The following is a 27,478-nucleotide window of genomic DNA, read 5'->3' as shown; positions in this document are numbered from 1 at the left end:
CTAAAGACTGCAGTAATGAAGCTGAAAGTTCATCTTTAACATTTAACATTTCACAATTCTACAATTTGTACTGTATTGTGATTAAATAAATGCAGCCTTGGTGAGCAGGAGAAGCTTATTTTAAAACACTTAAAAATCACTGACCCCAAACCTTTGAACAGTAATATATATATATATATATATATATATATATATATATATATACCATTATGCTGGAAAGGTGTGTATTCTGGTTTGCTGGTCCCTTGCTATAGTCATATGCTGGTCTGAAAATAGTTGGTGTAAAATACTCCCCTATACATTTAAGTACGGCGTAATATTAACTCATTTCTTTGTAGTTAGGTCTAGGATGCTTAAGTTTAGTGTTTGTTCATTATTCCAGGTTTCTGAGAGGGACCGTTCAGACAGATCTGAAGCTCCATGTGGACAAATTCACTCTTTTTGTTTGAGATTAGACATGGGCTCTCCTGGAGGAGTTCATCTGTAACAAGATCAAATCGTTTCGGGTTAGATTTATGGTTTCTTCGGTGGGGACTTCAGATAGAGAAAACAGATGGCTTGATACTGACCGTTTGACATCCAGGAACTCTTCTTGTCGAGTGCAGCGATTTCTCTGATTTCTCTATGAAACCTGAAGTGTGCTTTGCTCCACGGGGTGGCGCTGTCGACTGTCAACGACAGTTTTCGCGCGACAGTTCGTTTCAGTTTACGGCAGCGTCGTACGTCCACATGGTCGCTCGTGTTGTGAGTCTACGCGAGTTTAAAATACAAGAGAATTGATATTACACGCCAAGTGTAGTCCAAACACAGTTGATAATGGGAAAAACAAAGAATCCTAAATTCAAAAGGTCGCAGTTTTCTCCCGACGGTCTTGCAGCAACTGCTGTTAAAAACACTGTTGAAGAAGCAGAAGATGAAGAAGACTCTCCGGCAGCTGAGCTACTGGAAAAAGTAAGCTGACACGGCTGTCACAACTCTGAAGAGCTGCTGTACTTTTCATTTAGAAAGCAGAATGTCAGAAATATGTAGATAAAACAGCGTTAGAGTGTCATGTCTAAATATGGCTTGTGTGTTGAGCGTGTCTAACATTAGACATAATAGTCAATAACACAACATGGAAATGCATGATATTGTTATTATGAGCACTTATAAATGCCTTGGAAAAAGTTTTCATCGTTTCATATTTTACAGTGCATTTTAAGCATCTTCAGGTAATTGTTGTATTGAAGTGCTTGAAGACTTATTGGATAATTTCATATGAAACAATATTTTGACATGTTAATCCGGCCAACAATTTACAGAGGTGTTGACTGATAACGTTCTGATTCTTTGTAGACCTACTGTGTGTTAAAACTTCACTGCAAGTCAGCATTAGTTAACATCAGTTAATTAAACTCAACCGATAATGAAAACTACTTGTAAAACACATATTAGATGATGTTAACTGTTTTATTGAATAAATGTAATAACTAAATAAGCTCAGCTGTATGTTTGCAAACTAATATTAACATAACAAAGTCAGTACTGATTTTAGGTCATTTATTAATTATTGTTATTACATTTTTATTCACCACCACAGACCTTATAAATTGAACTCTTTGTAATCCTTTTGCAATCTAATTTGTTTAAAAATTTAGTTTGCTCTAAAACTCAGTTCAATAAATCAGAGTTGTTGTTTTTACTACACCTGTTGTTTTTGCAGCTTCATTCCACATCAATATTGTGATAGAACATAAACCATGATAAAATCTTCAGCATAAATGTGGTACCTTCACATGCGCAAGTGTGCCTGCTCTTTGAATGATGGGATGAATGGATAGTAGCAAGTTGAATAGAGGAAACGAGTCAGCAAGCTTCCAGTTCACCGCTGATCTGACTGGTGTATCTGTTAAGCAAGCTGTAGCCGGCTCATCTTACTCTGAAACTGCCAGTTTTTCCTCTGCCCCTATTGAGGGATTCAGATATAGCTCTATTTAAATGTGACTCTCATACTCTATGTGTGTGTGTTTCTAGTTGCAGAGTCCCTCAGCAGATGTGCGAGAGTATGCCTGTGCCAGTATCTCTCGGATTGTCCAGCAGAATCAAACCATACCAGGATACCTCCAGAGAGATGCAGTGAGGAAAATAGGACCTTTATTGCTTGATCACAGCCTGACAGTCAGAGAAACTGCTACAGGAGCACTCAGGTAAACACACACACATGACACAGACACAGGATCTGAAGTGCATAAACTATATTTATCAATGGCATTTGGTGGGATTTGAATTGAAGGTGGCACATGATGATGTAGAGGTCTGGATGTTCTCTCCCAAAAAATTTTAAGTCTTTGTTTTTGCTTAGCTGTTTTAGAGGTTTTTTAAAAAAACTTTAAAAAAAAAAACACAAACAATTAGGATGACAATGTACATGCATATGTTATAGAGTAAGTAAGTAAGTAATGTGTATTTATAAAGCACATTTATCGTGTATGGCCATACACCCAAAGCGCTTCACAATCATGAGCGGGGTCTCTCCACACCACCACCAGTGTGCAGCATCCACTTGGATGATGCGACGGCAGCCACAGGACCATGGCGCCAGTGCACTCGCCACACACCAGCTGTAGGTGGAGTGGAGTGACAGTGATAGAGCCAATTCAGTGGATGGGGATGATTGGGAGGCCATGATGGACCGATGAAGGGAATTCGGCCAGGACACCGGGGTTACACCCCTACTCTTTATGAGAAGCGCCATGGGATTTTTAATAACCACAGAGAGTCAGGACCTCGGTTTAACCTCTCATCCGAAAGATGGCTTTAGCGCACAACATAAATACATCGTGGCAAATTTAATGCAGACTATATTTGTTAATTAATGGATTATATACACCAGTTTGGTTGCTACTGCAGTATAAACCCAGAACAAGTAATCAGGACACTGATGCAAAGGGGAAGAATTATTTATCAAATACAACCAACTGCTTATTATTGATTATTCTGATTCATAAACGAACACATATGGCATGAGTAAATAAAATTGGTCAATAAATATGTTATTTGTTGATATAATTCTGCAAGAAACAGTAAAACAGTTCTGTTAATACTGAAGTCCTGCAGTTTTATTTTCAGTTTAATGATTTACTCTTTTGGAGTTAAGATGGTAGTAGCTGTTAAAATATAAAAAGGAGAACAAACCCCCAAAATCCAGTTTGCCACTGTTACCAGACTACCACTGTTTGTTATGGGACGTATCTTGGAAATGCATGACAAGACTAATGAATCACAACTGAGTATTTTAGACTTGGTGTAATAAGCATCATATGTGTCATCTTTGTGATTATTGTTTCATATATGAAGTCAGACTAGTCTCTTCTCTGATGTACTTTTTTGTTCTCAACTGTATTAACTGGGGAAAGTGAAATATTTCATGGTGGCTTGCTTTTTTTTTTTTACCAACAAAGGCACAAGTCTTCTGCTATAGATTTGCCTCCTCTAGCTTTATCAGTTTTTCCAGCAGATTTAATTTAACATCAGCAGCTTTGACATGCTCGCAGGAAAAAGCAATGATGGTTTTCATTTCAGTACAATTTGGTGTTACAGTGGTGAAATTACTAAAAGAGATTGCAAATTCTGATTAAAATAATGAATAAAAAAAATAATTAGGCAATTTTATTGTCCTAAAATGGTTTTCTTCCTGTTTTTCGCCTTAAGGCCTCTATTGCCTCCATTGACAACCTGCAATAAAATATAAGACTTTGATGTCTCCTGCTGTAGTTGGTCTAACGATCAGCTTTAGTGTATAACATTCTTTCTCGATTAATTTAGTAAAACTACACTTATTTATTTACAGGAATCTCAGTGCCAGTGGAGGTCATGAAGTATGTGAGGACATGGTGAGACAGGATGTGCTGACGCCTCTGTCTGCTCTCCTGAGGGAGGTATGAATGCTGAAACAACTCAGTTCAAACTGTTACTTGCATGACAACATAAAATCAACATGAAGTCATTTAGTTCACCCTAAAATAAAAATCTTGTTTACTTACCCTCATGCCCTTCCAAACCCCTGAGGTCCTCATTCATGTTCAGAACACAAATGAAGATATTTTTGGTAAAGTCTGAGAGCTCCGTCCTCAGAAAAAAAAAAATATATATATATAATTATAATTATTATATCTTTATTATTAACTTTAGTTTACATAAAAATAACAAGTTTATTCAACTGTTTCTTCTCCTCAGTGTCAGTATAGGGTGTGCATTTACAAGCACTGTGCGCTGATGTGTATATCAGATACCGGTGCACAACTTCCTCTGTTTGAAACAAAGCACAGGCACACCCGAGATCATTGGCAGTTAGGTTGGCTGAACTGCTTAGTAAGAATGAAAGAATGAAAGAATTGTAATAGATTTAATAGATTTTTAGAATTGTAATAGATTTAATAGATTTTTAGAATTGTAATAGATTGTAATAGACAGTTATATTGGAAAAAGCTCTTTTTAATGAGTGTGTGTCTGTGTTGTGCCTTTTTGTGGAAAACAGTGTTGTGCAGGCTTTGGCGTGAACTCTCCTTCTAAGAAAGGACAGAAAACCTCAGTGGAAGATGTCGCCAATGAAGCAGTCAATTTACTTTGGAACCTCTGGTAAGAATGAACTTAAACCGAAAGCAAGTACCAAGTCACAAATAGGTAGTCAAGACTGATTGATTGATATGACAGCACATCATCATGCTTTATATATTGGCTGTGTTTTGCAAGGTGAAAATACGACACTTATAATTTGTTTGATCAATTGGCACATTGAATATACCAATTCATGTTTTCTGTCTTTCTGTATTTTTTTGTGTGTGGTTTTGTAGTGAGAGCAGCAGCACAGCAGTGTCTGTGTTTAACAAGGCTGGACTTGTGGATGTTCTTCTACAATGTCTACAAAAGCACCCTCAGAATATGGAGCTGGCAATATCAGCAGGTGACACACTATTATGGTCATCTAACTTTTAAGGTCCAGGAGTACAACTTTTTAACATTGTTTTTAGCACTGATAAATTAGAATTCATAAGCACCAAATCAGCGACAAGACCATGTGATAGTGAAAACTGCAATAATGACTGCTGAAGTAATTCTGTTTTATCATCTCAGAAATAAATATATATGTATAAATAACATGTATACATCTTAAGATATATTAAGTTATGTTGGCGAATATCTGAGTGGGGTATGAAAATGTTTTGTTTGGAGCGCTTTGACAGATGTTTGTTTTAATCAAGATTGCTTCAAAGCTTGCTGTTTTTTTATGTGCTCACTATGAGTTTATGTATAGACATGACATACTGATGTTATCTGTGTCCTTCAAATGAATAACTATATTTTCTTTACTTGCTATGTAAATTGTCCTTTAGTGTTTAAAAAAGTGTATTAAAAAAACATATTGTACAGTATTTTGATTAAAGAGTGAAACCCCGTTCAGCATGAGAGACTAAAGAAAAAAAGTCTTTCCAGCCACAGATACAGAAATATTTCAATGCTGATTTTCAGTCGTTCTCATACTATCATTATTGCTGTGGTTTGTTTGAGTGTGTGTTTTCTTCTCTCTAGCCCACTGTTTGCACACAGTAACAGAGGAGAACTCAGAGCTGGTACGCAGTGGGAATGCAGCTGTGTTTGGAGTCTTGGACAACATTCTGTCCTCCTCACAAACCAGTATGGAGAATACTCTCCTGCGCACACTGGCTGCAGGTAAAACAGCACATGGTCCATTAAATGTGTGTGTAGGCCTACTATGTCAGACCTTAAGTGAGGAATCAATCCTAACATTTGAGAGCACTGCTGTCACAATCTTACAGATTGTAGCACCAGCACCTGAACTTGTAGTGCTGAACATGTAATATTGATAATAATATTAATAATATTAAGTTTTGCCTCTTAAAATCGTCTGTGTGACTTTAGCTTAAGTTGAGAGTAACTGAATCTTGAGTTGAGTTGCAGATGTAAATTAAGATTCATTACCCACAAATAGTTCCATCTGTAAAAATAGTAACACCCTTAGATGTTGTACATTTGTTGATCAAAACCACAGGTTTAGCACCTCTATTCAATTGTAAAAAGTAGCACAACTATATGGCTTTTTTTAGTTATGAAAAAATAGTATCCCAAATGCGTTGTTGTAATGCATTTGCATACCAACTGAAATTACTCATCAGCTATTCTGTAATTATTTTACTTTTCTAGTAGCTTATAATAAAATTCAATATGAAAATACCATAATTATAAGGTCGCGTTAGTATTACCACAGTAAAATCATGGTTAATATTGGTGATTTGTGGACTGAAATGGCTTCTAATTTGAACAGTATTGCTGTTTTGGTGCAGTTATCATTTTATTTTTCTTATACAGAAATAAATGGTAATGCTATCAGATAAGTAAATTTGTAATTATGTCAGCATGACCTCTAGAAAAATAAACACTGAAACAAAAAAGTTTTGTCTCAGTTTGAAGCCATTTTTGTAGAATTGTATGTATGATTACCGCTGAGTAAATTGTCAACCGTGATAGATTTTTTATAATTCCCTGTATGCCGCGACTTGTAAATAAGTGGGTGGAGCCAATTACATGCAGTGTGTATGAGCCTGAAGCAAGACACTGCTCATGAGACTGAGGGAAGCGCTATTAGCAGCATCAGGTCAACAATCCAAGGTGAACTTTTATCTATGATTTAGATAAACTGTTTTGAATTACCAACGTAAAACCTGCGAATGTTAGTACAGAATAAGTTTGTGTACAATATGCCTCATCAAGTAAACAGTCACTTGTGTAGCGATATGGCCTCTACCGATTAACACTAGTTGACTAGAAGAATACACAAATAAAATGAAGTTATGTGATAATATTCTTAGTCTTGTTTGATATTTTGGTCAGTATATGAAAAAAATGGCACCAATCATATAGTGCCTAATTCAGTATCTGCTCTGTTTTACTGTTTTATTAGAAAATTGCTCTCAAGCAGCCCTCTGCTGAATCCTAGTTCCTGGCCCATGAGAAATTTGTTCAGAGACTGCTGTGTTAAAAAATTAATAAAAAAGTTAGTTCTAGCTAGGAACAAAGCATCAATTGGGGTTCATTGAATCACAAGTCTGATTTTCATTTATTTTGAGAAGCTAACACTACATTACACATCTTAAAACTCTGTAAATTAACCTCTAAATTAACACTTTCCTAAAACACACAAACAGAATAGGTATTTGCATCAGCTCGGACATAAGGACAAAAAAATCCTATTTGCACCATTATTATATTTAACAAGTTCCAAAAAATGAAAAAATGTGAAGTCCTTTACCTTTATGAAGTGTTTTAGTTTATTTAATCTCTATTTCATTGGTTTTCTGGAATAACTACCTATTAAAATAACTATATTATGAAGTATATCGTTACTATGAAATACAATTATTTATACTGTGAAATAGCCTGTTGGTCATACCCCCCACCCCTAAGTTGAAGCATGAATTTCATGGATGTTTCGTTTGATTAACAGTTGTCTGTCTTTCCTCCGTCCTTCAGGATCTTTATGGAATCTGAAGAACGGTCTGTCCTCAGCTCAGCAGTCTCACACACTGACCGCACTGGCCAGCACACTGTCACATAGCCTCAGTCTGGACGCAGGAGAGCTCATCCCACAGCTGTGGCGAGCTGAATCTGCCCATCTGTCTAAAGACACCACATCTGTCACAGAGTCACATCAGACAGACCAGCGGCCTGCAGGGCTTCAGGCCGAAGAGATGGAGGAGGAATTGAATGATGAGAAGATAAATGGAGGAAAGCCCAGTATGTCAAAAACCAAAAACGACATCTCTGATCTCTTGCCTGTGAGTTATAATTTGCCATGACTTGTTTTTTATTCTGCATATTCATAACATTCATGAATATTTTTGCCAGTCCACAGAAAAATAATGTTATTGTTTACTGACATGATTGTTCACTGTAGAAAAATCATAATTTGTGCTTCAGTGGAATAAGACTGGAGGAGTTTAATTGTATTTTAATTGTATCTGTATCTCACATCTGTTGCATGATCTCAGAAGACTTTAATATAGTGGAATATTTCTAATATACCATATATAACATTTTAATATTTGCTGTGCTTTATTATGTTTATTCATTTTGTGTGGATTAGCAATATCACACATTATATTACACACAACATCTGATTTGGTCAAAGAATGGCAGTCTCAAAGCTGATACCAATACTGAGCATTAGATTGGTGCATCTCTACATTTATGTCCTCCTGAAGCCCCCTGCAATCACTGGATTAGAGTGCATATGGAGGTCACAGATGCTTAATAAAGTAAGGCCCAATTCTACCCCTTAGCCCTTCCCCTTACCCCTAGCCCTCATTTTGTGTGTGCACGCCAAGGGGTAGAGGTGTCCCAATTCTCTTTAGCTTGAATGCGTAGAGCTAAGGGGAAGGGGTTAATAGCCCTTCGAACGAAGATTTTTCTGGACCACACTCGAAAACAACGGGTAAGAAAATTTCCCAGAATACACCTGCCACAGCGGCAGTATTGCTGAACGCGGAAGTAAGGAGATCCACAAATCCAGTATTTTTGTCATTATTATGAATTATTTTTACGACAAACAAACACATGTTTTAATACATTCATAACCACGTTCGTGCTTTACCGTCATGCTTTTAAAAAAACGCTAAAAAATAACTGCTAAATTTCGCGATTTATAATCCCTAATAATAACTCCTGTACAGCAGTCCCACAACATTCTGAGACTCAGTAACACTCGAATCCCCTGTCAGTAACGTCTAGTGGCTCAGAATGACCTTTTTACAGTGTCTGCTGTAATGTTAATGTTGTTTTTTTGTGTTTACATAGATGAATATGGCCACTGTGTAAATACACTGTACAGTTACGATCTTATTGCCACATTAGCCCATTATGATAGCATAATGTAGGCCTACAGTGATTTCCTGAAGATAAATACCCAAAAAAATAGCACAACTGGAACAACTACAGCAGTCGCCATCGTCTGATCTCACATGAAGCAAGAGATCGTGAAAACATATGATGACGTGTGCAGGTGCTGTAGTGCTGTCCCAATTCTTAGGGGTAAATTTTGAAGCCCTTCCCCTTAACCCTCGGTTGTATAAAAATAGAAAAAGAAAAATAGAATTGGGATTGGGCCTAAGTCTCGACTTATTGGCGTAATGTGTCACATGGCTCAGATTTGACCAGTGTGAGGACGGGCTGAGTGCATTCCCTACTGCACTCTTCCTCCCTCACCCCATGTAAACTCCAGTGATGGCACATCTGTCCCTCAGAGCCAGATGGTCCTCAATCTCTAAACACAGTGTGACTGTCTCAACTTGTGTATATGAGTGTGTAGGGCTGCTGTAACCACTCTGAGCTGCTTTTGCTGTTGATTTGCCCATAGGATGTTCTGGATGTTGTCCTTATTTAAAGTTCAAGGTGAGATCTGATCCAGCGCCTCATATTTGTGACCTAATTTGTATCTGGAACCAAAGCAATCTTTCCAGAGCCAAGAGTGCTGGCATCACTTTCAGTTAGATGTAGAGCTTTGATTTCTACTATAACAGATCTCTCCCGTGTGTTCATCCTTTTACTTGTGGATGTCAGACCTCGATGAACTGAACAAAATAAGTGAACCGGACGTTTTAGCATATTAATGAAGGTGATGCCTCAGAGCCAAAACTACTGTACCGATTATGCAATTGCCACAAACAATGGTAGTTTGAAGGTATTTACCAGTTGGAGCAAATTGTTCAAACATTGTTGTCAATTTGTTCTTCAGTTTTGTACAAATTATATCAATGTCTTAAAGCAGGGATCTCCAATCTTATTTATAGCACAGACCAGTGTTCGTGTTGATCACTTTGTTACAGACTATACATACCTCCATAGAAAACAATGTTTGCATACAAACAAATGTGGAACAGGGGTCTGTTCTTCATACATGGATTACTCAATTAGCTGGATTTGGTTATTTGACATGATCCAGGATCGTTTCGTTCTTCAAAAACTCTTCCGAGAGTTGTTCTCTTAGCAACAGCTTTGGTAGCCTTTTAAGGAGCAGGTTTAATTCATGTAAACAGGATTAGATAAGGTCTTTTCAAGCAAAAGTAATACTGAAAGTACGTACCAAATGCTGATATTTTCTTACAGTACTAATCTATAGATTATATACACTTGGGAAAAAAGTAAAATATATATTTTTTTAAGTTTATATATATGTATACACACATTTATAATAATTAATATTAAATAATTAATAATATTTATGTTTATATACATATAAGTTTATAAATATATATAAATAAAACTTAGTAAATAAAAGTACAAAAACGAGGTGGTTCTCCCCAAGGGGATCAAAGAGAACATTATTAATATGGATTTTTTTAGATACAAATGTTTATTATTTAAAGGTACCGATCCAGCTCTAGTACAATTTATGTAAAATAATAGACATGCACAATATTCAATAGTTTTTGTTTGTTTTTTATAAAGGAGTAATAATTTATGCAGTTATGCATGTTTTGACAGCTAATATGACGGTGATTTGATGCTTTGCAAAAGTTGCAGACACCTTTACCAAAATCAAAATGCTTTTTTGATGCAAAATTAATTTAAATTTCCTATGTTGATTAAGAAACTGAAAAAGGTTTAGGCTATAGTAAAGAAAATCCGATCTAAAATGTAAAACTAAACAAATTGCTAAATACTCTCGTCACATGAAAGTATAAAGGATGCAGCCCACAACACATGTGTAAAGTTATTGCGGATTATATTTACCAAACCATTTACTATTAACGAATTTTATATAATTTTGCTCACATGGATAATTCATTATTAATCAGATGATGTAATTATGCTGCTGTGCCGTCAGCCAATCGTTGCATTGCTGATCATGATTTCGAGGATCGATAGATCTGTCCTTAACAACACACGCAGCGATCTCAGATCAATTCATCCAGACATTTTAATCTGATTTGCAAACTTGTTTGAAGAACCAAATTAGCCAGAGATCAGTTATCAAGATTAAAAGATCCAGGATCTGCCAAATCATCTTAGATCATTTAAGCGAGGTACGAAGAACGGACCCCAGCACTTTGTGTCTGGCCTGTGAAGTGCACAAATATGGATACTGATTCTTAAAGGTGAAACTCACTATAGTGGGACTGCATATAGAGTACTTGTACATTTTTGGCCCAGTAGCATCTCTTTCATGAGCCAGTACTGGGCCGCGACCTATTCTAAGTCCCTCCTTCAAAGAGAGCGTTAACCCAAAAATAATAATAATAATTGTCATCATTTTATTCGCCCTCCATTTGTTCCACACCTGTTTGAATTTCTTTCTTCGGTTGAACACAGAGGAGGACATACTGAAGGATGCTAGAAAAAGCAGCCTATTGTTCCTATTATGGAAGTCGATGGCTGATTTTTCCCAACATTCTTCAAAATATCTTCCCTTTTTTCAACAGAAGAAAGAAATTCATAAGTCTGGAACCAGTTCATGAGGACGTTTATATATTTGCATAAACTATCCCTTAAAGTGTTTTAAATCAAAATTAACTATCACTGTATGTGTTTGGAATTGGTGACCCTCAACAAATGCTTTTTGTTTGTGTGCCTGTGGGTTTCTAGAGAGACAGACTGGAGTTGCGAGAGGCCAAAGCTCTGCTGTCAGCACAGCAAACGTCTCTGGAGATCATCGTCAACATGTGCTGCTCCGATGGTGAGTGTATGTGTGTGTTCATATTCAAGCCGGTGCTTGAGGCAAGACATGATTATTGTAGCCAGTAAAATGTGCTAAAATTGGAGGAATGATTTCATTGTATGTGTCGGCAAAGATGAGGCAGAGGATAATGTGAGAGGATATTGGCTCTTTCTCTGTGTCTATGTGTCTGTATCTGTATGTGTGCAGAGCCCTCCGATGATGAATGGGAGGAGATGTCCAGCAGCGACGAGAGCGAAATGTGTGCTGATGGGATGTCAGACACTAATTCCAGCTTGTTCTCTCCTCTTTGTCTGTCTGCTGAACTTCACACAGTCCTGCTCAACCACAGCATACCTCAGCAGGTACATTATAAATAGTAATAAAATGAACATTTAAAGATCTTTAGACATTTGCTCTGGGAAACAAAACAAAAATGCTAATAAATTACATCGTTATATTTTCAAGGTAGCCAGGTGGTACAGTAATATATGTATTGTGTTTGAAAACAGTTATTTAAACCTTGAACTAATTTTGGCCAGTGATAAAGAAATATTGGAACCCAGTACAAAACGTTGAGGTGTTACTAAAACATTGTTTCACCTACAAATGGGGGGGAATACACAAAAAATGTATCTGACAACTCCTTGAAATACACAGAGTTGTCAAAAGCACAAAAACCCGCCTGTATAATAGATTTAAGATGCTGTTCTTGTGTCACAGATATGTGCATTCACTTTAGGTGTTGCTTTCAGGTGTTGAAGAAGGCTGAGTTCCCCAGTGCTGCTGCTCTTGAGCTCTGCAGTAAAGATTCTTCCTGGAAATGTCTCTTGAAAAAGTAACATACATTTGTCTTTGTAATGGTCTGTAGAGTTATACAAATATATGAAAATATAAATCTGACACTGTTGTGCTTTGTTTTTTCTAGGATGCAGCGGGTACAGTGTCGGGCACTGACATGTCTCCATAATATCCTGTCCTCTATGGACACAGAGTCTCTTGGTGGCGCTTCAGGTCTGCAGGCTGTGGCTCAGCATCTTTCCTCACTGGTCTTCAGCTCAGCAGGTAGACGCCTCCGATTTGTTTTTATTCACTTAAAGCAGGGCAGTTGCTTACTTTCTGTTATTATAAATTAATTTCTAGAGGTTTTAAAGGATGAGGAGTTCCTTGAGGCTGTGACTAGTGCTCTTCGTTCTCTGCTTCAGATCATGGCTACCAAAAACATCTCTCAGGTGAAAAACACAATCTTCATTTATTCCTACTTCAGTGAAATGATTTCAAGCATCTGTTTTTTGAAACACTGTGTTTTTTATGAATTCTGCAGTGTATGACTCCACATCAGCTGATGGGTTTTTGTGAGGCAGCCACTAGTTGCGATCTGGTCAGTGTAAAGGTTAATGCTCTTGCCATTCTCGGAATCACAGGAAGCTCACTTGCCAAAGACAAAAACACAGCAGACACTCTGCAGGTAAATACTGATTGTTAGAATTTTACAAAAAGCTGCAGTGCTACTCTGACACTCACACAAAATGTTTGCTTCAGCTTTTTTGAAACTCTTGTTGTTGTGCAAACAGAAAATGTGTGGTCAAAATGATTAGTTGACCTATTAACAAATTGATTTGTTGATATTCAGGAAAATGCACTCACTTGTATGGTATACTTGAAGAGAAAATTCACCCAAAATTTTAAATTTGGCTGTAGACCATTATGAATGTCTTTATTCTGTTGAACACAAAACAAGGTATTCTGAAGAATGTCAGAAATAACATTGACATCAATAGTAGGAACAGAAAATACTGTGAATGTCAATGTCTGTTTTTTCCAAACATTCTTAAGTTTATCTTCCATTATGTTTAATAGAATGTTTGAAACAAGTGAAGGATGGAAAAATGACAGAATTTAAAGTTTTGAGTTAGTAAAACATCCTTTTAACTAAGCATATTTTATAAATGTAAAAAGACAAAAACCATAAAGATATATATTTTGCTTGGATAACTTGACAAATTGGGTCATTCTAAATGCATTCTAATGCAGGTAATGCTTTTAGATATTTAAGACTTGTTTCAATTTGTTATATTTGTTTTGTTAAATTAAGCTTAACACTGTGTCACACAATCTGGGTGTCACACAATCAATTTGTTTTTGAACAACATAAAGGAGCTAAGTTATTAGTTTTAACAAATTTAATTAAACTGAACACAAAACTATTAAGTTGTCTTCCAAAAAAAGCTCATTCAGCACATTTATAACCTCCTAGGGCTTGAGTCTCCACATACGTGGACAGCACATTTTAGCTTTTAAGTAGCTATTTAAAATACTTAGAATGTTTTATATTTTGGTACAGACATACAGTGTCATCCTGCAACTGTTTTGCAGTATATGAAATGTCCCAAACATGATTTTTAACTGTCTAAAATGGGGAAAATAGTTTTTACTCTCTGATAGTCAAAGCAAGTTTAAAAGAAAATTCTATGTTACATATGCATTTAAAAAATTCAGGAAAAAGGGTTTTATGTAAATTCGGATCACGAGTCCACATATATGGACATAATTTTTCTCTAAAAGTACATCATATCAATAGATGATACTTAGGTTTTTATTCTAATTAGGTTCTAATAAGCCCAAATAGCAAAGAGAAATAAAAAATGCATGTAAAAAAAGACCTTGGGCCTTAAGAGGTTAAAAAGTTTGAGCAAACAGTACATGTACATGTCCTTTTTTAAAGTGAATGTCAGCTCTTCCATCCTTAAAGCAACATTAAATTATTAGCATAGACAAAAATGTGACATATCATATTTATTTGTTAATTCATTGTTTTTTATTTAGTATATTTGGTAGAATGTTTTAATTGAATTACAAATGGCTACATGTATATCACATTCTACTGCACTTTAATAATAAATATTTTGATGTGCAAATGAGAAATGTATGATAAAATGGGCATGTGCTTTCTGAAGATAATCACTGAACAGTATTGTTGGAGTGTATTTGTCATCACATTGCATGAACATTTGTCGATATCTGTTTTTGCAGCTGATTGGAAATGCATTACTAAATGTTGCAACAAAGGATGCAAACCTGGTTGTGTGTGGGGAAGCTCTGGATGCTCTCTTCGACGTGTTTGCAGATGGCGATGAAGCGGAGAAAGCTGGAAAAAATATTGACCTGCTTTCTTCTCTCAAAGCCCTTCAGCCAGGCTTTAGAGCCAAGGTTTGTTTAAAGCCAACAAGAGATATTACCAGAAATATACAAGAGCACTCATCCATCACATTCACACGCCCAAGCTGTAATATTAAATCAGAAAAACCTCCCAATACACGTTCAGGCTTGAGCTCAAGGTTCAAGCTTGAGTTCTGTTGCATAAGCACGTCTCTGGCTGACAGAAAGAAGCTCTGAAACCAGCTCAACAGATCTGTTTTGGTTGGCTAACATTCTTCTTTATAACTTTAAAGTACTTTTTCAGCTGCTTTTATCCATCCACAGCATGGCCAATGCTGGATCTCTGCATGTTCTTCGGCCTTTAGATGGCAGGCTTTTCACAGTTTAACCGCTTGTTTCCTCACAGCTGCGAAAAGAAGGCAGAGGAAAATACAGCTCTGATCAGCTTTGTGTTCTGGACAACATAAGGATCAACCTGAAGAGATTCATCGGCTACTTGGAGAACCTGCAGAGAAAATGAGATTTCAGTGATCAGCAGAGCAACTCTTTAGCATTTTCTGTTTATACTCCTTTTTGGTTTTATTTTTATGTGAGAGTGTTTATGTGAGGAAATGAAGATAAAAAAAATGTTTGTAAAACCAAACATATAAGTGCTTTAATTAAAGCATTAACTATCACAATGACCTCTTGTGGTGCTTTTAAGAATTAGAAGCATAGTTCAGCCAAAAAAATTAAGTGAAGTTTCACAAACTAATTTCAAGAGGAGCACGTGATATGATTGATCGCAGCTGGTATCTCATCTGTAGTCATTAGTAAGCCAATCGGATCATTCCAAACTCACTATAAATAGCCCAACTAACATTACACCCTCATTTTTAAAGAATCCCTCCCGTCTCCACCCTTTCCTCCTTTACCAAGGGGAGCTCTAGAGAACTTGCTGATCTTGTACCTCCTTACATGCTCCTTGACCAGGCGGGAGCCCTGAGCTCAGAGTTCTCTCCTGAGACAGCATGCAAAACCTGCTAATAATATCAAGCAATATCCGAGTGTGAGTTCTTGATTTTTCATCATTTACTCAGCCTCCGTTTGATCCTGAGTTTCTTTTTTTTTGTTGAACACAAAAGATATTTTGTAAAATGGTGGAAATTGGCAGCCATTCACTTTCATAGTATATTTTATTCCTACTACTATGGTTGTGAGTGACTACTGGTTTCCAACATTCTTCAAATTATCATCTTCTGTGTTTAACCGAAAAATAAAAAAACCTTATATTAACCACACCAGGGTGAATACGTTTACATTTTTGGGTGAACTTTACCTTTGAAAGGTCTTTTGGCTGGATTGGTTTTGACTAAATTTCAGCGAGTATGTTAAACCGCAAACAAAACAATGCCACCCAGTCCCATAAGAGAGTTCTCTTTAAAGCCCAGGTTATTTTGCCTTTTGTAAAGCTTGTTTTTGTCCTGAAAGAGGAGTATCTGAGAAATGATGATAGATCAGCGCCTGGAGATTACTTTATGAACACTGTTATGTTGCTCAGTTTCCCCTCTGACCCAGTCCATCATAATGTGAGAACAGCAAAACGCTTTTATGTAGCACTTTATGGCCCACACCAGAGCAACAGTGGATTATCAGATGTTTATTAGTTGTATTCGATCCCTCATAAACCTGTCTGTGGAGAAAAGTTGTAGTTTGTGTATATATATATATATATATGTGTTATCTTAGGTTTTAGTTATCTTAATATACCTCATAAACAGCCGTGATTCATTAGCTTTGCATATCTAGCTGTAGAAAAAATGAAGTATAAAACATATTAAATATTACTTAAGGATTTTTAAGCTTTCTATTTAGAGTCTACGTTTAAAAATGGGCCGGTTTAGTCAACCTGAGTACAAACATTGAAGAAAATGTGAGAAATATACTGTATATAACGTTGAATTTAATAAAAACATGTAACATTTTGAGATTAGTAAACACAAAATAAGTAAAATATTTATCAAATCTAATCAATATAAAGCAATATAAAATATGATCGATACACGTTATCAAAAAATGACATTATAATTAAAACAAGAATATTAAATAATAATTATGAAATATGTATTTACTTTTACAATTTCATCATTTACATCATTTTGAAAATGATTGAGAATCACCTTTTTAACATCAAGTAGATATCCGCAATAAGATTTATTATAAATTATCACACTTGGCATGGGCTGGTAAGATTGATACCCTTGGATAAAAATATCACAGTTTCACGATATTGTGTCTGAGTATAAAAAAAACAACATTTCCCCCCATTGAACATAATATATTTTACTTTAGGAAACATTACAATTATTCTGGAACAGTAGCTTTTGATGTGGAGGGTCCTTTTCAGCTAGAGATACTATTGCCCTAAAAAAACTAGATAAAACAACCGATGTCGAGTACATAGGGCATATACCATACAGCTAATTTGCAGTCCTTGTCCCTGGTTAGGCTTTACATTAAAAAATGAAAAAATAGGCAAACAAGAACAAAACACTACAACAAACATGTACAGTATATACAGAGCCACACACACAAGATCTAAGCCAATCTGCTTACTAAAGAGAAATGTAAACCTGACCAACCTGAAAGAATAATACTTAATGTTCAAATTGCTGTAAAGATTTCTACCATTCTTTCAGCTTTACAGAAAAAAAATGGCAGTTCTGATTGTAGTTTTAAATCAACAGGCATGGCATTTCACAGATGTGAACCTCGCACTGAAAAAGATGACTGACCCAAAGTGGTTCTGCATCTGCTGATTCTACAATTCCCACTTGCTGCCCCTCTAGTCTTTGCCCCATCACAGCTGGATTTATATATCAACTCAAGGGCAAGACCATGTTTACACTTCAAAGTGTTTTTTTTATGAAAACTTAATAAAAAAACATCAAAACTGAAGTGATATTTTTGAGAATTTGACAATGATGCCACTATATTGGTTTCTGATCTATTACCTTTAAAGTTCATTTGTAAAGTGACATTGCAGTTTTAACAACTGATTGAGTAGCTTGACCCCAGATTATTGCACAATAAGACATACATGATAATATCATAGCATGCACATACATTTGCGCTGCTTTAAGAGATATATATGGTCTTATACGAAAGCAGTTTAAATTCCATTGAAAACGTTTATCGTCCCATGCCTATATCACTCACATCCATTTTTTTGCACTTTAAATGGCACAAAAAAACACTAGCTAGTCGGATGGACCTGTCCCACTGTAATAATACTGCTGTTTATATTCTATTCGCGGACTCCTGTGCCCCGTAATCTAATTTCTGTCAGTGCATTACAAAATAATCCAATTAGGAGATAACAGTGGGACCCCATGCGCTAGATATACGGCTCATTGGATTAGCGCCACCTTTTACAGGGTACATCTGAAACATGACAGACGATAGGCGAGTTAGCATTTTAGCAGTTCCGGTTCCCTCGTCCCAAAGTCAATGGCTTTTTTCAATGGGATTTCAGTTAAATCGCTGAAATAAGGTTCGTGGCTAACACAAACTCAAGATAGTTTCACGTTTCATTCTACGACATAAAACACACCAGTTACATCACATGTTTCATTATTTAAATTCGGTTACGCTTCTTTATAAAGACGGTGTCTATCAAGTTGCTAAATGGGACTCCAGGCGGTGTCGGAGACATTATACGTCATCGAGCTGAACTGGTCTGGAGCGCAGCTCGCTTGTGTTGGGCATTTGGATTTGTCTGTGATTTATGTATTTTTAAGAATAGTATTTTATAGTTTGTAGCATTTTTTTTCTAATTGGGAATTCATATTGTGTGTAGGTAATGCCTTCAGTTGTAGAGACCGTCAAGACAGATTAATTTGTTGATCCTTTATTTTAATTAAACAATAATATGGGGATACAGCTTACCAGTGCAGCCTGTCTCTTTCCTGCTCTCAGTAATGCAAACGTGAATAAATATGTAAAAATACATACATATTAACTGTCATTTTAACACGATCAAAGGATTTTTCCTTGGTTTTTTTCTTCATCTGAACACATTTAACTGCAGTCATAACTGCAATATTTACACTCCTCCTTAAAATGTATAGCATATGTGACTGTGTGGGCTGCTTTTCGTTGTAATTCGTGACAAAACAGAATATTAAATGTTGTTCTGTGTTCATGATGGAACTTGCAGTCATATAGACTTGTCCCTCACGGCTCTTTTCTATGGAAGGCCATTGGGGCCAAAACGTCTGCAACAAACGCGTTTACACGTTATTACGTGTTAACACGTAATTTACGCGTTAACACGCAATTACGTGTTAACACGTAGGTACGTGTTAACACGTGATTTACGTGTTAACACGCAATTTACGTGTTAACACGTTTTTTTTAAACTAGTGTCATTTTTAAAGCACAATCATTTAATAATTTCTCCAACCTGCTCATTTTAAAATGTATAATGTCATTTCACTTAAATCACAATAAATGATTTGGAGTCAATGAACTGTAGTAGATATTTTGAATTATGAAAGGCTAAACATCTTCTGCAATGTTATGTTTGATGGCCGGGGACATTATAATTCTTGTCATTCAGCTGCTGAGATTTCTTTGAAAATGTGTCCAGAGAAATCAGTATGAGCTTTATTTGACAAGTGTGGGCAATCACACTAGAAATGTTTTGTGTGTTTTTTCAGGAGCACAGGATACATACAAATCAACACAAGGACACAGAATGACATAAGTGGATATAAAATAAACAATAAAACATTTTGGTTACAAAAATCATAAACAGTAAGGGTTGTGTATATGTATGACCATAAAAATAAACAGGTAACAACTGATCTAATAATTAAGATCTATAGAGATAAAGATGTGTAGAGATCTGAAGGTTGGGCAGGTGCACAGCAATAATCCTCTCCGCTGTCCTGACAGTCCGCTGCAGTCTTCTTATTTCTGATTTGGTGGCTGATCCGAACCAGACAGTAATTGAAGTTTTGTCAGATGAAGTGGCGGCAGATTGTGCATTCTCATACTATATGTAACAGGTCATTAATTACTAAACACATAAATGATTTAATGCAGAGTAGCCTATCTTGGTGAGGTTTATGTCTGCAAATAATGCACATATTGTAGAACAAACATTTTATAATTTATAATTTTGTGTTATACATTTATGCTTGTAATATATGTTAATTGTTTACAGAACTTTGGACTATGTACTTTTGTCTCTGTACTGGAAGCTCCAATCACCAAGACAAAATATTCTTGTGTGCAAACAACTGACAATAAATAATTGACAAGTTTCTATAAAACTATGTAATAACTAAGCTCCTTTCTGCCTTTTAAGAAAAAAACTAAATTATGATATACTAAATCAAAATTACAAGATAAAAAGTCGAAATAATGATTTAATAACTCAAAATTATGACTGAATAAATCTGTAGAAATTACATTATGACAATAGGTGGCGAAAAACAACCATCTAAATGTAGAACTTAATTCTCTAAAGATGATTAATCTAATAAAACAAAGTTTTTTAGAGAGTTATTAAATCTTTAACTGAAAATGTCATTTTTTCAAGCATGCAGTTTTCTTAAACAAGCTAATGAAATAACCTAAACTTAAACTAATGTTCCATGGTAATTTACTTGACAAGTACCTTTGCATTGTAGTGGGTAACACATGCAGTTGAAGTCAATGCAAAATGTTAATTTAAAATAATATATCCCACATTATCTTATATATATATAGTCATAGTAAGTCTTATAGTATATATATATATATATATATATATATATATATATATATATATATATATATATATATATATATATATATATATATATATTCTCGATTGAGCAAGAGGGGCACCTCAGCCAATGAAGGCAAACGGGCAGTGGCTCTAGGCACCGGGCCACCCCCCTGTGCACATATATATATATATATATATATATATATACACATATATATATATATATATATATATATATATATATATATATATAAAATGTGTGTGTGTGTGTGTGTGTGTGTGTGTGTGTGTGTGTGTGTGTATATATATGTCGATCAATTATTATGCAAACTTTAATACTTTTTTTAAAATATTAAGATGTTGTTAGCAATTTTATCTTGACAGACTGGCACAATTCAGCATGTAGACTCTCAAATTAAAAAAATAAATCACGCATTGCGGCCAGGCATGCACAGAGCATCTCCGTTCTCACAATGAGTTTCTGAGTTTTATCATCCAACCAAGTTCGTTCTTCCGAAGTAATCTGGGAACAAGGTCAGTGCTGCAAATAGATTGTAAAGCCTGGCTCATTCAAAGAGACCTGCGCAATGAATGATAATGTCATTAATAATCAAAACAGTATAAATCAGGCTTCTCTAAAACAGTAAATATTGCACATAAAATTTAAAAAATGGTGTTTTGGCGCTGAAGCATATAGCGGACTTGTGCACTTCAGATGGTATTCCCTCTTGTTTATTGTGTAGATAACGGAGAAAGAAAAAAACACACATTACAATTAAGATACAAATTATATCAAATCAAATGTTTCAAAAAGATAATTTTCCAAGAAAAATACAAGTGTATGTTTTTGCTCCTGCCTATGAATGGATGATTTCTTTTGTTGTGTGGAAAATAAGGGTTTGATTAGTGCTCCACTGTAATTGTTGTGTCTCAAACCCCTGTCATATGTCTGCTACATTTTTAATTTCTCATTATTTTAAAGATTATGTCATGCACATCTGATTTTTCCTCATTCTGATGTGGTTTCATTTTCTCCTCACTTGCTGCAGGAGTTTTAAAATCCTAACCGATAATAAAATCTGGTTGCAGCGCACATGAGGCGAATCTTCTGCGATTTCATTATCTCAAAACTTAAATGTGCACACACTAGAAGATATGAAAACTGTGGCACTGCACACTACAAGATACTCTCAAGATTGTGCCTGATAGAGCACCTAATTGCAGAATAACTCTGCTTTTTATTTATTATAGGCTAGGTTACAAATATTTGACCATCTGCCAGAGCGAACAGCCTGCAGAATGAAAAATGCTGATTGGGGAAAAAAAAAAATGCTTTTTACCTACTACCCTACTGTATAAAATTTTCTTTTTTATGTATAATGTTCTATTACTTAAAATTTTGTTAAAATGTATAGGTATAGTTTATATATAAAATGAGCCCTAGCTTATTCCGCTTTGATAATTATGCAAGGATAATATTGCATATTCGGTTTAGGCCTGGATAAATTATGTATTTTATAAAAGGATTGTTTATGGACTAAGCTAACTGTAATTCAAGCGAAAGGAGAGAGACCGAGTGAGCGCGCGAGAGGACTCATATCTCCTTGGTGACCAATCTTCATTGATTGCGGATTCCAGCAGTAAGCGCAGACTGTGAAGGTTTAGTAACAGAGTTTTTCTTAAAATGTCGCAATGCACACAACATAATGAGTGACATATCAGAATTAAAAAGAGGATAAACTGTTGGTGTGCATCTCGCTGGCGTATCTGTGATCAAGACAGAACGTGTTTGTTTGAGATGATCAAGAGCCACGATATCCAGGGTAAATCACCAAATGAAGAAGAGCCACAGCCATCAGGAGGAACTTTGGATGCCAGAGGAATCTGTCTGAAATAAATGTCTTTGTGTAGTGAACAAGCATGAATAACATTCAGGTTTTAGAGTATTGGAATTCTCAGCTTCAACCTGCATGTTTTTCATGCTTGTTAACCATTTATTAATATGATTTACTATTACCATTAACAAAGCATTTGTGAGTGTAATTTATTGTAGTGTACACTCCAGCATTATCTAATGTTACATTTGCTCATTGTTTGTTCTTGTTACCACTAATGTGTTAATTAACACTGTAACAGGCGTTAATAAGAGTTATCTTACATTTCTTTGTGTTTAAGGATCACTTTACTTCTGTTGTTTATGGGGACTTTTATTTTGACAAGAAATCCGATTTTCAGAGCTAAAAAGAAATGATGAGAGAACAGTATGTGCATTTCATGACGGTTTAACAGAGCTCGTACTAAAAAGGACGGTCACCAAGTTTATTCAGCAACCCCCCGAAAAGGCATACGGTTTGTTAATGTAGACTATTTCATTTAAATTATTTTCGCTAGTCTCTCTCTCTCTCTCTCTCTCGTAATTTTTTATCCTCGTATGAATACAGCCCAACGCTATTTTACAGTTAGATGACTGGAAAAGAAGCAGGCTATCGGAAATTGAAATAAGAAACTGTCTCAGCGCAATCTCTGCCTTATTCCTCGCTGCCAAATATGTTGAGCTCCTTTTAAAGGAAGTGGACCAGATGGTGTAGGCTCGACGTAGCCATTGTGTAACAAAACGATTGCGCGCATCACCACATTAATATTTACGAGAAGGATTACGAGCTGTTACGACAGACACAGTCATCGGGACACCACAGCTACGTTTTACTTGAATTATTCATGATGAAGTGACCGAAGCACTACGATGCGCTTACGGTGACCTTACCTCATCAACCAAGATCATGACGGGAGAGTAACGCACGCGGAAGTGCGTTAAGAAATACAAACCGAAAGCAGCAAGTATCGCTGCTGTTTAATGTCTGGTTCAGTTATATATCGAAGCTAGTTTCTGCCAGATACGGCAAAATCATGCTTTAGAAATAGAGATTAGGATTTAGAAAAGTCTAAATTATTGGATAAAAATCAAAATTGGAGGTCCAAGGTGGAGGTGAATAATTAATCTAATGAAATCTTTATAGTAAATTGAATCTTTAACTGAAAATGAGATTTAAAATGTTTAAAATTTCTATTATATAGTATAAAACATATACTTTCAAATAAATATCAGGACATACAAATATACCAATTAATCACACACACACACACGCACGCACGCACGCACGCACGCACGCACGCACACACACACACACACACACACACACACACACACACACACACACATATATATATATATATATATATAGATAGATAGATAGATAGATAGATAGATAGATATATTACAATTCTGTCTAAAGATGTCAAAGTGGCATAAAACAGTATATATAATGCACAAATATTTAATACTACTCCAGTCTATACAACAGGATGAGTCCATTTTTATGGTTGTCATGTTTTATGTTTTGTATTTGTTACAGCCAAAACATAATTTTATGTGTAAGCCTTGAATATTGTGTTGTGCTCCACCCTGATTTTCCACCTTTGACCTTTTCCAAAAATTTTACCCTTGTGCTCTCCCCAGCTCTCAGGTTAATTAGCTTCCAGCTGCTAATCATTATGAACCTGCCTGAGTCAGAGTGGTTTGGCTATAAATACTGCCTTCTGAAGCTATAGTGAGTTGAGGAACACTTCCTAGTTGGTATTTGTGATAGTGGTCACTAGTGGTTGTGGTAGTTGGATTAAGCCTTAAAGCCAAATTAATATTATTGTTCCTGCATGTCCATTACTATTTACTATTTTGTGTACTTAATTTGAGATTTACTTCAAAGTGTGACTAAAGGGTGAGTGCCTTTTATTTTGTATATCCTTTCACCTGTTCGTTTGAGAGGGGAAGCTCAGGGAAGTTTGTGTGTTTTTTTTTTTTGTTTTTTTTTTTGCATTAGGTAAGCTAGTCCTCTAAATTTAGCTGCTTTCTCTTTGTGGTTAGGCTATACTCCCTCAGCTTGACAACTACTTTCTATTAAATTTCCTATATTTCTAATAAAGATCTTATAAATAAAAATAATAAAATTTATTTTATTGAAATATTTATATTTTTCTCTCTTCTTAACCCTGTGCTGACTCTTCACTCTGGGGCTGAGGATTGAAGTGTGTTCTTCACATTTCTTTAATTCTAATTCAATATTTCTACCAAATTTTAGTCTGTTACATATTTTTGTCAAACGAGCTCCTTGATTTAAAAAATATATATAAACCTTTGAAGAGTACACTTGAAAACATGATTTATGGAAATTATTAAAATGAATATTTTAGTAGTTTTCAGAAAATGTTTTTACATTTGAGTATAGAAGATTTAATTTGAAAAGATTTATTAATAAAAACATGTAACCTCTTCATATAACTTTTAAAATTTAAGACCGTTAAAAGATTGTCCATTTTACTGGCCACTCGATGGATGAAAACACAATGAAGCAATATAGTCTAACTCTTTATCTATCTATTATTTTTTTTTTTTTTTTTTTTTTTTTTTTTTTTTTGTGATTTACAGCGAGCCTCTTCAAGACCGGACTTTCTGTATGAAATTTAGACTTGAAAAACTAGTTTATGAATACCTCCTCATGTAGAGGTGAATAAGTTGACAAGCTGAATTAAACTTGCTCAAACGCTGTTGCTGTCAAACATTGTTTACTTAACTTAGTCAGTTTAATGATGAAGGGATTGACCGACTATTTTACAATGCTCTCTTGTAAAAGTGTTTTATTTAGATATATTTGTGGCTGCTGTATTTTGAAGTTTATTTCGATACATGGAAAATGGATGTAGTTAGTATTATAAAATGCATTTCAATGTGATGCGGTGGCGCAGTATACTGTTGCCTCACACCAAGTAGGTTGCTGGTTCGAGCCTTGGCTGGGTCAGTTGGTATTTCTGTGTGGAGTTTGCATGTTCTCTCCTCATTTGTGTGGGTTTTCTCTGGCTGCTCCGGTTTCTCCCACAAGTCCAAAGACATGCAGAACAGGTGAATTAGGTAGGCTAAATTGTCCATAGTATGGGTATTTCCTAGTGATGGGTTGCAGCTGGAAGGGCATCCGCTGCGTAAAACATATGCTGGATAAGTTGGCAGTTCATCCTTCTGTGGTGACCCCTGGTTAATAAAGGGACTAAGCCGAAAAGAAAATGAATGAATTTCAATGTATTTTTTCCCATCCCTGCTCCTCCTGCTTGCGTGGGTTTCCTCCGGGTGCAAAGACATGCTGTATAGGTAAATTGGGTAAGCTAAATTGTCTGTAGTGAGTGTGTGTGAAGTGCTGGGCTTCAGCTGAAAGGGCATCCGTTGTGTAAAACGTTCTGAATGAGTTGGCGATTCATTCACCTGTGGTGAACCCAAATTACTAAAGGGACTACGACAAAAAGAAAATGAATATCGAAAAAATTGCCCCTTAGCCTATTTATATAACTATTACAAATATGTACATGTTATTAAACAATGTATTATATTTGATGTAAAATAAATGTATATTTTCACACAATTCTCAGTTAAAGATTCAATAACTATAATAATTAAAAAAAAAAAAACTTTTTATAAAATCATCCTTGGAGAATTAAGTTCTACATTTAGATGGTGCTTTGTGGCCACCTATTGTTGTAATGTAATTTCTACAGATTTATTCAGTCATAATTTTGAGTTATTAAATCATAATTTTTGCTTTTTATCTTGTAATTTTGATCCAGTTAATCATAATTTGGGTTTTTCTTACCTCATTTGTTTACACACAAGAATATTTTGTCTTGGTGATTGGAGCTTCCAGTAGAGTAACAAAAAGTACATAGTGCAAAGTTCTGCAAACAATAAATATATATTACAAGCATGAATGTATAACACAAAATTATTAAGAAATACAGTAATTTTATAAAATGTTTGTTCTACAATATGTGCATTATTTGCAGACATAAACCTCACCAAGATAGGCTACTCTGCATTAAATCATTTATTTGTTTAGTAATTAATGACCTGTTACATATAGTATGAGAATGCACAATCTGCCACCACTTCATCTGACAAAACTTCAATTACTGTCTGGTTCGGATCAGCCACCAAATCAGAAATAAGAAGACTGCAGCGGACTGTCAGGACAGCGGAGAGGATTATTGCTGTGCACCTGCCCAACCTTCAGATCTCTACACATCTTTATCTCTATAGATCTTAATTATTAGATCAGTTGTTACCTGTTTATTTTTTATGGTCATACATATACACAACCCTTACTGTTTATGATTTTTGTAACCAAAATGTTTTATTGTTTATTTTATATCCACTTATGTCATTCTGTGTCCTTGTGTTGATTTTGTATGTATCCTGTGCTCCTGGAAAAAAAACACCCAAAACATTTCTAGTGTGATTGCCCACACTTGTCAAATAAAGCTCATACTGATTTCTCTGGACACATTTTCAAAGAAATCTCAGCAGCTGAATGACAAGAATTATAATGTCCCCGGCCATCAAACATAACATTGCAGAAAATGTTTAGCCTTTCATAATTCAAAATATCTACTAAAGTTCATTGACTCCAAATCATTTATTGTGATTTAAGTGAAATGACATTATACATTTTAAAATGAGCAGGTTGGAGAAATTATTAAATGATTGTGCTTTAAAAATGACACTAGTTTAAAAAAAACGTGTTAACACGTAAATTGCGTGTTAACACGTAAATCACGTGTTAACACGTACCTACGTGTTAACGCGTAATTGCGTGTTAACGCGTAATTGCGTGTTAACGCGTAATAACGTGTAAACGCGTTTGTTGCAGACGTTTTGGCCCCAATGGCCTTCCATACTTTTCTGTCGTCTAACGTAAGCGGGCTGTATGCACGTGAGCGATACACATTTACGCATACAGTTTTAAAACTTTTTTTTT

At 35.4% G+C, this 27,478-nt stretch overlaps 1 protein-coding gene across 1 annotated transcript; it reads left to right on the top strand.

Annotated features, from left to right (window-relative positions):
• The first annotated feature begins 711 nt into the window (after nucleotides 1-711).
• On the top strand, nucleotides 712-15,546 carry heatr3 (HEAT repeat containing 3). The gene is made up of 15 exons (XM_056461808.1): nucleotides 712-951; nucleotides 2,014-2,186; nucleotides 3,830-3,917; nucleotides 4,517-4,617; nucleotides 4,833-4,942; nucleotides 5,569-5,709; nucleotides 7,528-7,832; nucleotides 11,638-11,728; nucleotides 11,918-12,072; nucleotides 12,463-12,545; nucleotides 12,636-12,772; nucleotides 12,851-12,939; nucleotides 13,032-13,175; nucleotides 14,741-14,917; nucleotides 15,273-15,546. Exons 1-15 carry the CDS (start codon nucleotides 817-819, stop codon nucleotides 15,384-15,386), a joined length of 2,043 nt encoding a protein of 680 aa, XP_056317783.1. The 5' UTR covers nucleotides 712-816; the 3' UTR covers nucleotides 15,387-15,546.
• Nucleotides 15,547-27,478: the final 11,932 nt, after the last annotated feature.

This window comes from Danio aesculapii, chromosome 7 (genome assembly GCF_903798145.1).
Source record: "Danio aesculapii chromosome 7, fDanAes4.1, whole genome shotgun sequence".
Taxonomy (NCBI): Eukaryota; Metazoa; Chordata; class Actinopteri; order Cypriniformes; family Danionidae; genus Danio; species Danio aesculapii.
This window is presented reverse-complemented; position numbering and strand designations above follow the sequence as displayed.

Coding starts and splice junctions, on each gene's coding strand:
- heatr3 (XM_056461808.1), top strand. CDS start 817: ATGGGAAAAACAAAGAATCCTAAATTCAAAAGGTCGCAGTTTTCTCCC. Junction 2,187..3,829: donor ACTGCTACAGGAGCACTCAG/GTAAACACACAC, acceptor ATTTATTTACAG/GAATCTCAGTGCCAGTGGAG. Junction 7,833..11,637: donor ACATCTCTGATCTCTTGCCT/GTGAGTTATAAT, acceptor GTGGGTTTCTAG/AGAGACAGACTGGAGTTGCG.